Here is an 18,718-nt window from a genome sequence, read left to right on the forward strand (position 1 = left end):
ATCTCAGTTGAATATATTTATACTTAATTATGTTCTCTAATTTACAAGTGTTTGAAAACGTGAGAGAGAGAGAGAGAGAGTTCATGTCCCTGTGGGTTTTCACGTGGGATGTAACCCCACCTCCCTCCTTCTGCAATTTTAATATGTTATAATTATCTTCTATATACATGACTTTTAAGGTTTTTTTTTTTTTTTTGAAAACTAGTTTTTGTTAATTAAAAATCAAATAATATAAGCATTAATTCCCTTTCCATATTGGTAGTGTTAGAGCAACTCCATCCCTATCCACTTTGTGCCAGCACCCAGCCCATTTATCCACTTAATTGAACAGTAATAGACCCAATGAACAGTAATAGGCCAAAGCATCTCCACCCCAAAAAAAATGTGCTGGCACCTAGTCTAAAAATGCGCTAGCACAAACGATCTCCACCCCTACAAAATGCGCTGGCACCCAGTCCATTTAAAATATTAAATAATTTTTTTATAAAATAATAAAAAAAATAGTTTTAATTTCGGATAGGATTTTTAACCAATCTCGTCACGCCACGTGTCATTATCCGAACGTACTATTTTTTGAATAGATTTCCGCTAAGATTTTCAACCAATCCCGACAACCCACGTGTCACTTCCTGTTTACAATAATTTAGGCAAGATTTCGATAAGATTTTTAACCAATCTCGTCACGCCACGTGTCATTATCCGAACGTACTATTTTTTTAATAGATTTCCGCTAAGATTTTCAACCAATCACGTAGTGCCACGTGGCATTGTTTGAATAAGTGTATAAAATTGACCTGGTTGTGATATTTTTTATTTCTATGGTGCAATCCATATATTTATTTTTAATTCCAACATACATTTTTTATTTTTGATTCTTAGATCGAATGAATTAAAGAAAATCAAAATAAAAAAATTAATAAGAAGTATGTGAAAAATAAAAACAAATATGCGAATATCACTTTTTTTTTTTTTTCTTTTCCAATTTATGAGATGTTCCCAAAGGAACCATTTTTTGTTTTGTTACAGTGCAACAAAAACTTGAAGCTAACCTGAATTGTGGTTTGTTTATCATTGATCAGGGGCTGCTTGTCAGTTATTACTACAACTTTATAATGCGACTTTCTCAATTTCTCATTTGATTTTTGTTTTCTTTTTGTATAAGACTTGCTTTGATTTCTTGAAAAGACAGGAGAAGCACGTCTGGTGACTTTAGACCGATTAGCCATAAATAGTACCTCTAATCTCACTCATGTCAATACTCATCGACGACGGGGTTACCAAGGTGTTATAAATTTGCCGCCATGTCAAATCATGAAGACTTCGAAATATCTCCTTCTATTCTACTCCAATTTCTGTTTAGTATCTTTGTTTGGATCTAATTTTTTACTTTTAAAACTAATTAACCTTTTATGGGTTACATGAGTGCAAATTTGCTATATATAGTGGATCATCAATTTAATCAAGTTTTATGAGTGTTGTGGAGGAGAATTTTGAACTTGGATTGTATTATTATTATACGGTTTAGTTGGGAAATGCTTTTATATGACTAAATATGCTTTTAGAAAAAATGTTTTTGGAACTAATCTTTAATAAAAATGCAGGTTAATGATCTATGAATAGGAGATGTTGTGCGAGTATCTACAGGACCTAAATTATCAACCGGCTCTCCAAGCACGTTGAAAATTCGTCCTAGAGTCGCTCCGCCGACTGGAACACTTAGAGGAGCTCCGGTGTCAATCACTTCCATTCCTCTCTTTAGACCCTCTGTAGCACTCATAGCTACAGCTCTAACTCGATTATTTCCTAATAATTGCTGTACTTCACAAGTCACATTAATTTGTTGACCAACAGCATCTCGACCCCTAACTACCAGAGCGTTGTAAATATTAGGCATCTTGCCCGGTGGAAAAGCTACATCCAGTACCGGACCAATGATTTGAGCGATACGCCCCGAGTTTTTATTTTATTTTATTTTCTTTTTTGGGGTTTTTATCACAAACGGTACCTGAAATTAACTCAACTCATCAAGATGGTCCTTGAAATTGAAAATCGATCAACGTTATCCCTAAAAAAAGGTGTCGAAGATCAATGTCGTCATTCTATCACAATTCCATCAAAAACTCTGTTATGTGCTGATGTGGCACATAAATGGATCCCACAAGACTAATTAATAATGTTATATGGATTAGAAATACTTTAAAATAATAATAAAACAATTTTTATTTTTGGATAATTAAAAACATTAAAAAAAAATAGTATCTCCTTCTCCCACCCGAGGAAGCTGCACCCCTCCACCTCTGAATCAGGAACTATATGCCTAATATCCAGAAGCCCAAAGCCCCTAATATTGTATCGACCACACAATGAAGCAACAACAACAACAAAGCCTTTTCCCCTAACATTGTGCTCGGTTCTGTGTCACGTCTTCCGTTAGATCCAAGTACTCTAAGTCTTTTCTTAGAGTCTTTTCCAAAGTCCTTTTAGGTCTTCCTCTACCCCCTTCGGCCCTAAACCTCTGTCCTGTAATTGCATCTTCTAACCGGAGCGTTAGTAGGCATTCGTTTCACATGTCCAAACCACCGTAACTGATTTTCTCTCATTTTTCCTTCAATTTTGGCTACTCCTACTTTACCTTGGATATCCTCATTCCTTATCTTATCATTTTCTCGTGTGCCTACACATCTAACTAAGCATTCTCATCTCCGCTACACCTATTTTATGTACGTGTTGATACTTCATTGCCCAACATCTCGTGCCATAAAGCATTACCGGCCTTATTGTCGTCCTATAAAATTTTTCCTTGAGTTTCAATGGCATACGACGGTCATACAACACTCCGGATGCACTTTTCCACTTCATCCATCCAGTTTGTATTCTATGGTTGAGGTCTCCATCTAACTTTCCGTTCTTTTGCAATATAGATCCTAGGTAGCAAGAACGATTGCTCGTTGGTAATACCGTCGGAATGCGCATCCCAACCTAAAAATTCAAATACAAAGTTCAAAAATTAAATTGAAAATGTAATAAAATAAATTAGAAAATGTGAAATTACGGGAAGAAAAAGCAGATTAATGGAGGAATTACCTTCGGAATGCGCTTCCCAACCTTTGTCATGAGTATGTCAATGTCGTCGATGATTAGAGGGTACCTAGGCTCCAGCTTGTGTCCGTCGAACCCTTGCCCAACTTGACAAGGCAAAAGATTGGACTAAGTGGTGGAAGTTGGAGCTTGGTCAACCTCGAAGGCTGTGCTCGCAGAGGCACAAATGACGGGTCTACTTTTGTTATTACTCAGATGGGAGAGGAAGAAGATGATGAACAATTTTTTTTTTCTTTTACTGTTTTTTTTTTAAGTTTTTAATTATATAAATAATTTTTTAATTACTTATATATTTTAAATCCACATAGCAATATTTAATTATATTTATGAGACTTAATTATGTGCCACATTAGCACATAACATAATTTTTGATGGAATTGTAACGGATTGACCACATTGATTTGTGACACCAATTTTTAAGGATGACATTGATTGATTTTCAATTTCAATGATCATCTTGATGAGGTGGGTCAATCTCAGGAATCATTTGTGATAAAATATTTTTTTTTTCAAGTGTAAGAACCTCAGGACTAGAAGTAGTAGGATTTATTCTCAGAATAAAATATGTCGAAATTTTTTGCGAAAATTATTGAAATAAAAAATAAATGTTCGATAGCAAAACAAGTTAAGTTGATCAGTTAATTCAATAAGAAATAGGTCGTAGCGCTTATGTGCTTCCTGCAAGAAGCGTTTTAAGTACTTTTAGAATCCAACAACATTTTCTCTTAATGCGCTTTCAGTCATTTAAAAGTACTTCCTAAATGAGCCCATAGTTTATTAATCAACACAACAAGAGACTCGCATGTGGTCCAATATCCTAGTGAATAGGGTGTTGCGTTTCCACCCATGCCTTCGAGTTCAAAACTCTCACCTTCCTAAATTATTGTAATATTTTGAACCCTCTTCCATCTCCTTAATAATAATCATAATTTTTTATTTTTTTTTCAAAAAGCACAACAAGAGATTGGAACTTAAATTCTATCCTTTTTTTAATTTGGATTCATGTATACATCATTTCAAGCGTTACAAATTAAACTCACTGCTACATGTGCCCTTTGGACTTTTAAGCCAAATTTCATAGTTAGTTAAAACTGTACTCTTTTGTATATTTTGTTGCAGTCCTATTAGATTAGGAATGTGATTATATAAATCCTAACATATCTAGGATATCCTTATAAGATTCTATCATATCTCTTAGATTAGATATTATCTTATTAGAGTTGTAATCCTAAAAGGGTACAATGGGATGGAATAGAACACACCTTACAATTACAATTCTCTCTCTCTCTACTATTGCCGCACCCTCTCTCTCTGGCCTCCATAATATTTGTCAATACACACACACACACACACACACATTTCATGCATTACGCAATTTTTTGCTATGTGGAATTTGTGAGTCAAAGAATCGAAATAAATTAGAAGCAATTTAGAGTTTTTCAAACCCTACACATGTCAAAACAAAAACAAAACAAAACAAAACAAAACAAAACAGGGATTTTTTTTTTTTTGCAGCACCGCCACACCACCGTGACACCATGCCGGACCACTATGCTGGCTTGAAGCCCAGCAGCGTGGGGAAATGGTATCGTATTGACACTTGGACAAGGCACACAACCTTTTGGGCTCGCTGCCCTATTGGAAACCAACCAGGCTTTGGCTTGGTTGCATAACCTACGGGCCTGAAGCCCCGGTCTAACCCGAGCCCATAACCCACAAGCCTTTGGCTTGTTGGGCTTGCTACCGCCCTGATCCACATATACCGCAGCCAGCCCTACAAGCTGGGCTTATCCCACGGTCCAAAGACTTAGCTCCAGCTTTGGCTGGGCTTCGTGTGTGCTAACCCACAAGCTAGCTTCGGCTGCGTTTGCTCCCGTGCACCCTTTGGCCTAAAAACGCTAGCTGCTTGTTGCTGGGTTACCCAGTCCCTGAGCTAGTGGCCTGCAGCCAAACCCGAGGCCCAAAAGCCTCTAGGCCTTTGCCCTACTCACAGCTCCCAATCCTAAATGCTATTGGGCTATTGTTTTTCGAATCCAATGCTAATTTTTTACATTTTAAATAATTTTAATCTGAATGATATTATTATTTTTGCTTCCATGATCGACCCCGTATTGTCCCGATCTATTGAATTAATTAAAAATGACCAACAATCCATTAATCTAACAAGAAATCCAAAATTATTGGCCTGAATATCACTTTTGGACATTAACAATTCAATAATTTATTTCTCTTCTTTGAACTATTGACATCCTTTCGTAGTCCCGAAGCTCTCACACTTGAGTTCCTGAAGCAACTTAAATCCACTACACTTAAATCAACATATTGCATTCTGAGTTCTTGTAGGAACCTATCTTTTATGAACTAAACATTCATAAACTAAATTGAACTTGTAGTTTCAAATTTAGTGTCTTTGAAACATGAAGTTTTCTTAAAACAAATACACCCATGAAAACCCGAAGTTTTCATGAAAACCATGTCTTAGAACTCGAATGTTCTAACTTTGATGCTTATGGATGATTCATTCCTATAACACCAATCACAATCTTTTTCCCTCTAATTCAGTGGATTGTCGAACCGTCACAAGTTCGATTTTCTTGATTTGCACGTTTTTAATAGAAACCATTTTACGTGGGGTACAAGACGTGAATCTCCATTTGACTATCAAGAAGCTGAGAAACCATTGAAGCCAACAATGGCAAGGAAGAGCTAAATAAGCCTTCGCCATGATCTTCATTCGAAGACTTATTCCCGAAGCATTACAAACGAAAATACCTCCCGAACAAGGATTCCATGGCTCTTTGGCTCACTCCTATGGACCGTCTAATCATGAAAAACATTTCCTGAAGTATACTATGATTACGTCCATGAATGAGTACAATTCTGAAGTTTCTAATTCCAATCGAATTTTGACTGGAGAATACTTTTTCTCGTCCTTCCATGTTTCTAACTCGTTCCTGAAGCAGCAATGTAGAAAGCGAAAGTTTACCAAATTCTCGGACTTGATTACTACCACAAACATGACAGAAAGGTATAGACCCAACTTTGACTAGAGTTTACTGAATGGTATAGACTCAATTCGGCTGAAGTCTACCAAATGGTTTAACCCAGTTCGGTCAAAGCCTACCGAATAGTGGTGCCCTGTTTTGGCAGGGATGCACCGAAGGGCATGCTCTACTTCAGCAGAGGTGTACCGAATCCACCTTAGTAACCTTGGTTTAGTTTGTGAACATTTTTCTATGTTCTTGGATTCACTTTCGGTGTTTGTTTTTCATTATGGATAATCTTATTGATATTGTCCTCAAATACGAGTTAATTGAATCATTTTTCTTGTATACATGTGACCTAATTCAATTAAACATGTGATTAGGTAGGAATGTGGGAAAGTTAGTTGTTTGGATAAATGCGATACTACGCACATTAACTTTACACCTAAATCACATCTTTAGCAACGACTTCAGGTCTATCCAACCTGATTAAGAATATTGGCACGCTCTTCGTTGTATGAATGATACTGAATTACCACATTAGAGACTTTATATTCTCCCTGTTTTGGAAGAATGTCTTTGAGTTTTAAAGGATAATCAAGATGACAATGATCATGATTGAAACCACCGAAGAAAATAGAGTGGAATATCTTTGCATCACCTCCAAAAATGAGCCTGAAGCTTTGCTTTAGGGTCAATGAACTATCTCCCAACTAGAAACACGCCACATGTGGCCAGTCTGGAGCCGGATGATTGAGCAGTTTACTTACTTTGGCATGACTTTTTGGGACAAGGTCGAACAATGATGCCACAATGCATCTCTTTACCCGAAGCAAGGACCTTGTGCCTACAAGCACACTTTGCCAAGCTTGCTCATTAAGGAAATTGATTTTCTAAATCATCCCTCGCAAATATACGACATCACCCCTTTTTCACAGTGGATTCAAATGGAATGTATGTGGACTAATCCGACCAAAATGCAAACCATATAAATACTTATGGTTTTCATTGATGAATCGACAAACTGGTCACATGTTTGTCCATACACATCGCTGTTAAACCTCTTGGCCGATCTTAAGGGTTCACCACCCTACTTAGCCTTTAAAGTCCGGAAGACTAGATAATGCCGAAGAGTTTATATCGACAGTTTTCAATAAAGTATTGCATGTCTTTTGAGTTTATATTGAACATCGAATTCCCATGTTAGCCCCAAATAGCCTCGCATAGTGATCATAAAATGCAATTTAAATGATCGCCCGGACCTTGGTGAATGTACCAAGTTTTTGGTTTCTGCCTAGGGTTATGCAATCTTGTACGCAATTATGTTGGTCCACCTTGAGGCCCATCGCCACCCAACCATTTTGACGTTACAGTTGGTTACTAGGTACGAACCTGACATTTTTTGTATTTACGCATTTGGCTGTGCATTCCATGTGCTATGTTGCACCGTCGCAACGTACCAACATGGGTCTTCAAAGAATGATGTGAATCTTTGTCAATTATGATTCTCCTTCACACTAGTTCTCTTACAGCCCTTGCATGCAATCTCTTTACCACTCATTTGCGGGTTGTCACTTTAATGAGACAATCATCCTGCCGTTAGGGGGAGATAAAAGCGTTAACGTTTTTGTAGAACATCGCGAATTTGCATGGATGTTGCCCACTATGTCTCATCTCGATCCCCATACCGCACAAGTGTGATAAGCAAATGCAATGAATTCTAGCTTTCAAAATGTTGCTCTAGACTCATTCCTCTGATTTAGCTAAAGTGACGAGATCATATACCAGCTGCAAATATGCCTGCAAGGATAAACGTCGAGTCAACATCCTGTAGGGTGTGTCGCCCCTGTTGGACGGTCCGGTACATCGACGGATAGCCAATCAATTTGTCTTGGCCTGAAGCATGACATATCACTTGGTTCATAGGATTCACTTCCCTAGAAGAGGAAGGTCACGACACAAAAAAAAAAAAAAATGAATCTATACTTGATCGTTGTCTCAAATCATTTCCATCTCATAAAATTAATTCAAATTACTCCCGAGACTTGAAGTTATTGGTCCAATATACTAGTTTGGATGAGTTAATGGAATTGAAATGAGATGACCATCGATGATGTTTTCACTTATATAGTAGTTACCGACATAAATGAAAAACGACGACATTGAACCGTGTTCCGTTGATTAAGTGACAACATAGAGCTGATTGGATAACCAAAATTACAATCCAGGTCAAATTCCTTACCAAAATGTGTTTGGACCTATCATTCCTACACTGCCCAAGATAACCCTGCTGTGCTACATATGGGAAAGGAAGCGTAATGAGATGAATGAAATAATGTGATATGATGCACACTTTACGACGCAAGGTTTCTCTCAAACGCCCTATGATTGATAGCAGCATTATGAAATGTGGTTAGTCTTTTCTCCATGGGGATATAGATACGGAGATTTACATGTAAGTTCTTGAAGAATTACATGGACTGGTTCAAATAGTTCTAAACCACTGAACACCCTTTTAACTTATTTGAGGTGTTCATTTACGGATTAAAGCAATCCGAAGGATGTGGTATACCCGTCTAAGTGATTATTTGATCAGTCAGGGATATGAATGAATGCCCTTGTGTGTTAAACTATGAAGTCTTATTCTGAATTGCTAGAGTTACAGTTTATGTCGTTGACACGAATCTCACTAAGACTCTAGAAGAGCTTGAGAAAACTGCCTCATACCTGAAGATGGAATTTGAGATGAAGGATCTTAGGAAACTCGTTTATGCCTTGACCTGAAGTTGAAGTATTGTTCTGACGGTACTCTAGTCTACCAGTCGAACTATACCCCGAAGTGTTACCTTTGAGTATACCTATGATTTTCCATATGCTATATGCAAATGAGATCCTTGAAGAGGTTATGGAATCCGAAATTCCATATCTAAGTTCAACTTTGCGCTTTGTTGTACTTAACTCTGCGCTTCGTTGTACTTAACTCATTGTATTAGACATGACATCTCCTTTGTTGTTAATCTATTGGTAAAGATGCAGCACAGCGCCTATTCGCAACCACTGAATTAGTATTAAATACATACCCTGAAGGTACTACGAATTTGGGTAATTCCCAAAGCATCTCGAGCCAATTCGACCCCCTAATCCTCGGAATGATTCTTGCCTTGTTTGTTATGCTAATGCTAGTTACTTATTAAACCTGCACAAGGCAAATCCCCGAATGGCTATGTCTTTATCGTTAGGGATATCGCAATATCTTGGAGGTCCACGATATGACCTTAGTTGCGAAATCTTCAAATCGTTTCAAGACTCACCTCACTTCACTACACCACACATGAAACATGGTTAGGAGTTATTGTTAAGTATATTCAAAGTACCTGTTGTGTTTTTATCCATTGTTGAGTCACAACGACAATCCATGAAGACTATGTCGCATATATCAACACGACCAAGACATGATAGATCAACGAAGTCAACACCAAGACATATTGCATCTACATTACATCAACAAAACATTAGGAGATTGAAGTCATGCAAGCCGATCCCATACAACCTAGCCAACCTTTACACGACGTCACTTCCGAAGTCAACCTTCCAGAAGCTTGTCCGAGGAATTGGTATGCCTATATGTAATTCTTGTAGTTCTCATTTGGAAGTTCCGTCAAACTCAGGGGGAGTATCCAGAAGTATACTCACTTGATCTTAATGTACTCTTTTTCCTTACGATTAGGAGCATTTTTTCCAATGGGTTTTTGCTACCTAACTAGGTTTTAATGAGGCACCCATCATTGGCTGATCATACCTTTGTGAGCCCTTCTACTTAAGTCCAAAAGACGTATAGTTTTGACTTAATGCAACTTCTCACTTTTCTCCTTAGTCTATGGGTTTTTCTCCACCTTGGGGTTTACCATAGCGAGGTTTTGTGAGTTTTACCTTTTATGCATTCTTCTGTTAATCTGAGACTCGCATTTGCTCATTATGCCGACGACTTCATCAACTGTACTTACTTCATTGTTGAAGACCTAATGCTATTTGTTTGAGTATTTACACACTCAAGGGGGGAATGTTGTAGTCCTATTAGATTAGGAATGTGATTGTGTAAATCCTAACATATCCAGGATATCCTTATGGGATTCTACCATATCTCGTAGATTATATATTATCCTAGTACAATTGTAATCCTATAAGGGTAAGGAATTAACCTTTCCTACTACTATAAATAAAGGCACAATGAGATAGAATATAACACACCTCCCAATTACGCATCTTTTTCTTTCTCTCTACTATTGCCGCACCCCCTCTCTGGCCTCCATAATTGTTCAGTAAATTATGCCTACAACATATTTCATTTTTTTTTTTTCAATTAAGGTGGGGTATAAACTTATATGTATAAGAATTAATTAGAATTATAATTAAACTATTTGAAACATACAAAATTAACACACTCTATATTAACAGTGAACAATATCATTGTATGTGGGTTGTCCCGTATGTATTTGAAAGTGTTATGTCAGCAAGTGTATTAATATTGTGATCTAATTGTCCCAATAGCATCACCTATTAAAATTATTTTATGTTTTATTATTTAGTCATAAACTTTGAGACTTCTCCTTTATTTTTTGTGGATTGCAATTTAGTAAATTTAAGGTTATTTTTTTGGGAATTGTTATTGGCACTCCAAAAATCTCATTCTACACTCCAAACTTTCTATATTTGGAAAGAAAAATACACTTGTAAGAAGTATAGAATGAGATTTTTGGAGTGCCAATAATACTTCCCATTTTTTTAATCAATCCCTTCTTACTATCACCTTGTTAAGGATCAACACTAGCCCATTAAGCTTTAGTTGATTTAAAAAAACTGAATTGTTCTAGTTCAAACATGCATGAGATTCTTCTAAAAAATTATGCATAAGATTTTACTAGAATTGTCTAGCATGCAAAGTCGGTTGGCTAGCCCAGAATTATCTAAGCTAAAGTAGTTTGTAGAATATACTAGAAGCTAGCTAATATGTGGCTATTATGCAAGCCTAGGTCGGTGATGGTGCTGTGCATGATCAATGCACTAGAATGTTCTAGCAATGTTCAATGTCGGCAAATATGGCCTAAAAATATTGGTGTGGTTTTATAAGCAAATATGGCCTATAAATATGAATGTGAGTGCTTTAGAGTGTGTCTGTAGAAAGCGAGAGGTGTCATAACTTTTAAAGTGTGTTTTTGAGTTGTGTGTTATAATATTTTGTGTGAGTTAATACAAGTAATTTGTTTACTTGTTTTGTCTCTCTAACATTTATGTTAGAGTTGTGTACTCTAATTTTCCTCAACACACCTTGCGTGAAATCTAGTGCTTTCCCCAGTATATTGAAATCTCATGTGTGACACGTTTGAACAATTCCTCACGTATTTTTCTTGTATGTGACGAATTTTGGGTGTCTCATAAAATTTGATCACTTATTTCATATATCTTGTAGTTGTAGTGAGTACAGATTAAGAAGTACACTATAAGTAGAAATTAAGCAACTTGTTTTTTTTTCTGGAAAAACATAAAATATCTTACACGTACATTGCCTCTAAATCAGGATATTCGAGAACTGGAAAGAAAAAAAATAGCCGGCCGCCGCCGAGTTTGGATCGAGCTGGATTTGACCATCAATCTCAATTAGCAAAAAAAAAGATGACCCTTAATTTAGTCTTTACCTGCCGTCAATTAGCAAAAAAAGATGACCCCTTAGTTTAGTCTTTAAAAAAAGATGACCCTTAATTTAGTCTTTACCTGCTGTCAATTAGCAAAAAAAAGATGACCCTTAATTTAGTCTTTACCTGCTGTCATGATCTATGAAACTAGCGGCAGAAGATTCTGAAGATGACGAGTTAGCTAGTGACAGAAGTTTAAAGGACATGAAAACATAGATAGTTGCATCAAGACATGAACAAAATATATAGTTACACTAAGCCTTGAAAGTAATGGACAGTCCCATTTAAGCCATATACACCTCTGAAGAAAGGTAAAGAACTGATGAGTTATACAAGTTTCTCACAAGTTCATAAGCTATTGTTTGTTTAAGAGAGATGTGCTCATAATTTATTTTAACAAAAGTGGAGACTAAGCGTCACTAAACGAAATATAGTCGTTGGTAGGTCTGTAATATCACAGTTTTTATAGCTTCTGCAAGTTGTTCAAGTTGATCATGACATGGGTTTGGTTGAAATCAAACCCTTTTATGTTTCTTCTAATTTGTGGTGCTTCGGTTATAGATATGGGTACTATGGTCAAGAGGCTTTCCACGGCTTCTGGAGAGTCACGTTGTTTGCCTTGAAATAAGCCTGTCGTGAAGCCAACATGTGAGACAGTCTGATGGATACGTCTTGATCTTAAGTGGCTATCTGAAAATGGCGAGGCCATGCAACTGGATTGCAACCTAAAATAGCAATTTTGACCAACATGCATGCATCTTCAATAAATTATTGTCCTTTTGATTGCACTATCATCTCTAAGTAGGGTCATTTAGGTTTGAACCTTATGCCATATATGGGGATGGGATGTGATTGATTGATAAATTCTGCTTACGTCTCTATCTTTTATATATCTCTTTGTTACTTAATTTGCCTCCACATTTGAGAAGTTGTCCACTTATAATGTCCCTCTCAGCCTTCAAGTTAACGTGAGGTTTATTTACATAAAGATGAGATTATTTTATTAGGAAAAATTATTAGTATTCTAAAAAAGTTAGGGTAATGCTAGGGAGAATAAATTTTATAGACTAAATTTGCAAACTAAATTATGTGTCATAAATATGAAATAAGCACATTAATCAACGGTTAAGTAATAATCGAATCATCAACTTCCATGTCATTTAGTTTACAAAATTCAGTCTCCCTAGCGTTATCCAAAAAGATTATATGCACTTCTCTTGTCCTTCATGTGTAATTTGTATCGTAAAATGTTTATGTTTATAAGAGTGACTGCATGATGAATTTTTTGTTGCGTTAGTAACAACTTGCAATTTTTACTTTAAAGATAACACACATTAGTTCGTGTTTATGTCCAAATTTCTTATTACACTATTATAGAATGTCATGCATGAACATGATTGCATTACAAAATCATCGTTCAGATTAATATGTAACGATACACACTATGTTCAAGGGTACATTAGAGTCTCACCCAAAACCAATTGATAATAGATAGGAAAACTCAAGCAAACACAAATTATTACATTAAGTGTTTTAATAGTATCATATATTAAAAATATGTGTTTTAAAAGTATCATTAATCCGTTAGAATATCCACTCAAAACCAATTGATAATTAATAAGTAGAAAAACTCAGCCAAGCATCGTCGACTATATACACTTCAACATCATTTTAAAGGTTTTAGCATTTAAATTAAAGGAAAACTAATGAAAAGAGTTTGAAAACTTTGAGTTTTAATGATAAAGACAAAATAAAGGGTAAAGTGAATAATACCATAATTGACTTTTTAGTGTAAAAATGTGGTTTTTCGTTAAAGTGAACAGTACCGTGGACTTTTCGTTAAAACTCCCTTAAATTAACCCCAATTGACAATTAACAAAGAAGTTAGATTATATATATGTCACATATTATGCCATAAGCCCTTGATCAACTTTATATTATAGTGACTGTACATGTCTTTATAAAGAGTTTGGCTACTTATCATATTACCAATTAGTTTTATGGTGTAACTTCAACTTCCTTTATGATATCAAAGAAATTTGTCTCACGTGTGAAGCTTAATAACCACATGTGTTTTGTGTCATCCGATTTGTGTTGTTTACGTATTAAGCTTGAAACATGTGATGAGTGTATTGAGAATAAATAAATCACACATTAATAGGAGGAAAGATATTGCATGTGCTTCGTAAAGCTTATGAACATGCATGATTACCCGTTATCGATCAATGTCACAAGAAGTTTGACAATGTATACCAAAAATTAGATGAGTAAATTCACATTTAGACCAAATTAAATGTACAATTCAGCCGAAAAATCATAAATAAATCTTCCTATTGTATACGTTTTATCGATGTGATTCTGTCGTTTGGAGGGTTACAAACTCTTCCCCACTTCTCTTTATATTATGTTTTTTGGTAGTTGGAACTTTATCCCCGGGCCTTTTGTGATACACCAACATCATGATTAGGGTTTTAAGCGGAAACAGTTATTTGTATTACGACTTACGTTGCGAATTCAATGTCTTAATGTCTGAGACTGCGTGCATGCATGAACTTTGGCGAGCCGTCACGCCACGACACTGTTTTGACCCACCAGGGCCACCACAACCCACCCAGCCCCCACCTTGATTTCTATATTTTCGTTTTGCGGGTAGTGGTCTGTTCTTGGCTAAACCATTGATTTGTAGGACATGCACTCCTCGAGTGAAGGTGGAGAGAACAACTTATATGATACATGTATACCGTTATAGTGACGTCTTATATCAGTAAAATTAGGATGTATACACAAAAGTTTATATGGATAGGGAATTTACTCATGTATACCGTTATATGTTAATTTTTATTACGTTCACAAGAGACGCTCCTATGACGATGTACTCATGTCATATAAGTTATTCTGTGTCATAGAGCGCATTTGTGTTGTGAGAAAGAATATATATGGACAGGGAAGGAGAGGATTTAAAACTTAGAAAACATAATGGTGTGTGGTTATTTGTGTAGGGTAAAATTAGGAGATGCATAGAAATGATTATCGACTGGATTTAGTAAGGACGCTGCCAACATTTTTTTTTCTTTTCCAGAACAATACTTGGCAATTCAAAGATGAATAGAAACTCATACTCAAAATTTCTCAAAATTGTTTGTGGTCAATTTATAAAACTTCATATTTATAATCAGAACCGTTTATATTATAAATCACCCTATAAAGATTGCCTCTATAAAAAATCAATTAAAACTAAGGTCGTTTAGTCATCAAACTGTTTAAAAACAAATGAACGATACTGGTAAAAGCGTTACGAACCATCTATATATTTGCTACAATAGATTGACAAAACGACCTTAGTTTTAATTTATTTTTTGCAGAGATGATCTTTACAGTATGATTCATAATATGAACAGTTCTGATCATAAACACAAAACTTTATGATTAAAATACTAAAAATTTTAAGAAAGAGTTCTTACTCTTTATTTTTTTTTTGAAGTGTAATAGGCTTAAACGTCTTAGAAATGGAGGCCCAAGACGTCAGGTCGAATAGGGACTGTCCTAGATGAGAGAGAACAAGAAAGGGAGGGAGAGAAAGGGGAGATGTAGAGGAGATGGATGTTTGCTTAGGTGTTTAACCGTGTTTGGTTACAAGAGTAGTTGTTATTTTGATGTGGCACTTGGTGAGTGGTCGAGGGGTGCACTTCTACATGCCTTAACCTTGTGTGGCACGTGTCCGTGCAGACCCCTAACACGAAAAAGACTACAAACCCACCTCCCTTAATCTGTCATGCTAATCCTACCCCAATTTAGCCCCATCCTCCCCTAGCAGATTAGCACCAATCTCAATCCGGTTTTCCTACCCAAAAACTTACCCAATAGGGGAGCCTGCGTTGGTGATGTCAAAAGTCATTTTTGGGGGGTGGGTGGGGTGTAGCGAGTTGTTGCTTTGGTGACACGTGATATACCGGCTTATATTATGGATAAACTACAAATTTTCTCCAAATTCAAATGAGGAAATATGCTTGAAACCAATTAAATTGGACCGGACCTCACAAGCAAACATGTTCATCATCCGATCCAATTATGTCGGGTTTCAGAAGTCAAGAATCCACTACAATCAGCTAAAAAATACCCGAAATTCGATTCGATTGAATCCACCCAGAACACCCCTCATTTTCTTAGTGCTATAGAATTGAATATATGCATTTAAAAACGAAAAAGAACGCAGAACATATACGCAGGGAAAAGATGGATGCCAAAGATGATAAGAAAGAGACACTTTCTTGGTGATGAACAATACACTTGCTTACATTTCCATCTTTCATAAAAGCAAAAGCTGTTCCTGCCACATCTAACAAAAACCTAGGTCATGATAATTATATTATAGAAAAACGTCACCAAGTACTTTTTTCACGAAAAACATCTTCTAGTCAATCACAAACTAAACTTCCATCAATACGATATTATCAAGTAGCAGCAACAGCAGATTACTATGGAAATAAAACCAAAACCAAACATCCAAGCTTTATGAATTTTGATTCTTCACTCACAATATACTAGCTGCCAAGCGGTGCCCCTCCTTCCTCCTGAACATTCACCAGCTCATATTCCACTAAAGAGAGATTGTTATCCTCCTTGACTACAAAGTTTGCAGGTTCAGTGACCTGAATACGCCCCCATTTATCAACTGCTAGCCTCATCGACCCCTTGAACATGTCAATCCTTGCATTGCGGACAATTACAGTCGCACCAGGCTTCATCAAGTCAACTGGGTGAACAAAAGCAATAAAAAAACACAGTAAGAGTAAACAATCAATCCACCAATATACATACATCCAGAAACTGTCAAGCTACGCATGCTTGCGTATAATGCCGTCCCTATCGCACGGTAAACTGAACTTGGATAATTGTAAAAAGAAAGGAAATGTTACATCAAGATGCCCAAATGTTCAAGATGACCAAATGCCAGCCTCTCATTGAAGGTATATGAAATGCAAGAGAAGAATTACTCAACTCGAGTCGAGACTAGTTTGCTCAGCTATCTTACTGAGGCCGAACAACATTATGTTAAGGCCTCATAAACTTTAGTGCAAATTCTAAATGTGAGCAATATGTTATATTGCCCATCATCTCTAATCCAAATTTAACTCAATCCATGTCCTAGGATCCAAAATTGCTCATAACCTTTAGGTCTCATATGCTTGGATGATAAGTGAAATTAATTAAGTAATACAAGTAAAAAGCACTTATTCAGTATTTTCTACGTTCAGATCCTCTCCAAATTCCACTCTGCCAAACACTTAAAATTTTCATCAATTCATAATTTCAAAACCCAGCTTATTCTATCTACCTCAAGTCTTTAAACGATGGCACCCAACCAGATTATCCACTATTTCAACAGAAAAAAAAAAAAACCAGATTATCCACTAACAAAAGCGAACTCAATTAATTCACAATGACAAAAGTACTTTACATTACTAAGCCTACAAAGAGCACAACCTAGGCAACAGCTAATTCAATCCCTAAAGAACATCACCAAATCTAGCAAAGTAAATAAACAACGCATATCATCTGACTTTTCTCCAAGAAAATAGAATTCTATGAACCAATTTACAATTGGCTTAAACAGTCATGTTCTCTTTCTCACCTGGTGATCAGGGATTCATGGTCACACACTGTTGGATTTGATATCAAGGGTGGCGATTAAAACACTAAAAGCACATCCATTCAGTCTCCACCCTTGATATCCAATCCAAGGTTGAGTAACCATGGCCAAACAGTGTCTCAGCACATCCTGGTTACCAGGACAACATTTCTGTTGGTTTAGATAGTTATTCAAGTATTTTTGCAGAGAAGATAACAAATATACTGCTTTGTCTGAAACTTCAGACATTTTCAAAACCCAAACAAGAAAATATGGCCAAATCGAATCACAACGGGAATATCATACTAAAATCATTTGCTCTAATTCATTTGAGTTTCTCTTTTTCAGTAACACTAACCATCCTAATGCCCCTTTCTCGTTTGCACCCTATCCATTGTCAACAATCAATACCTATCAACCAATCCATCAATAAAAAAGTTCAAACATCACAGAAATGCACAAAACCAATCAGCCAAATAAAGTCAATTTCTCAACACCCAAATAAAACAAAACACAAAAATCAACTTTCCCATCCAATCCTCCATCATCCCAGAACCAAACAAACATTTAAGAAGACCCAATACCTTGATCGTTCCTGGCAGTGAAGAGAATGGTCCCGGTCTCGTCCCCAATCAAGCACTCGGAGATTCGAGTCTGGCGAAGGTGCTGCGACACCGATCGGCCCTTCTGCAGCACGGGGTTGGAGCTCAGAACCTTGGCCACGAGCGTGTGGCCACTGGTCTCCGGCTTGAGCAGCTCGACCTTGGTGAACACGGGCTTTCTGAGGCCAGGCTTGGCATTGCTCTGCTGGGGTTTCTGAGACGGTGCCGTTTTGGTGGTCGTCGACATCGCTTTCAAGTCCCCAAACCCTAACCCTAAAATCGAAATTGAAGGGCAAATGGATTTGTATCTGTTTTGTTTTATCTCTCTCGCTCTCCGACTCTCGCTCCCTTTTCTTAGCGTGGCGTTTTGGTGTGCTTTTATGCAGTGCTATTAACTTTAATTGTGGCGCTTCGTTTTCTACCAGTAATTCGTAACTCCCAAGTAGGGGTGGAAAAAAATACTAAAAATTCCAAACAGACCCGAAATTTTTTTGAAATCGAACTGAAAAAATTTCAAAAATTTCGGTACTCAATTCCAAACCGATTTCGAAATTTCGGTATAAGAATGGGTCTCACATTTTCATTTGTTGGGTAATCCCCAATCAAACAAAAATATATATATATATATATATTATTTAATTTTAAATATATATTTGGAATTGTAACAGCCGTCCGATTTAATCTCAACCGTTGAATCCAAATAAAACCCTCACT

The 18,718-nt window shown here is 36.5% G+C and overlaps 1 protein-coding gene across 1 annotated transcript; it reads right to left on the reverse strand.

Annotated features, from left to right (window-relative positions):
* Window positions 1-16,020: 16,020 nt before the first annotated feature.
* On the reverse strand, window positions 16,021-18,320 carry LOC103931525 (uncharacterized protein At4g28440). Its single transcript, XM_009341035.3, has 2 exons — window positions 17,987-18,320; window positions 16,021-16,526 (listed from the first exon to the last, which is right to left on the reverse strand). The coding sequence occupies exons 1-2, from the start codon at window positions 18,249-18,251 to the stop codon at window positions 16,315-16,317; spliced, it is 477 nt and encodes a 158-aa protein (XP_009339310.2). The 5' UTR covers window positions 18,252-18,320; the 3' UTR covers window positions 16,021-16,314.
* Between the last annotated feature and the right edge of the window lie 398 nt (window positions 18,321-18,718).

Source organism: the organism of the source record quoted next, unplaced genomic scaffold (assembly GCF_019419815.1).
Source record: "Pyrus x bretschneideri cultivar Hongxiangsu unplaced genomic scaffold, Pyrus_bretschneideri_v1 Contig23, whole genome shotgun sequence".
NCBI classification, from domain to species: domain Eukaryota; kingdom Viridiplantae; phylum Streptophyta; class Magnoliopsida; order Rosales; family Rosaceae; genus Pyrus; species Pyrus x bretschneideri.

Bases quoted from the DNA above. Each gene is read 5' to 3' on its own strand.
- LOC103931525 (XM_009341035.3), bottom strand. From the start codon at position 18,251: ATGTCGACGACCACCAAAACGGCACCGTCTCAGAAACCCCAGCAGAGC. The intron at 16,527-17,986 runs GTATTGGGTCTT...TTGTTCACCCAG, and splicing joins CACTGCCAGGAACGATCAAG to TTGACTTGATGAAGCCTGGT.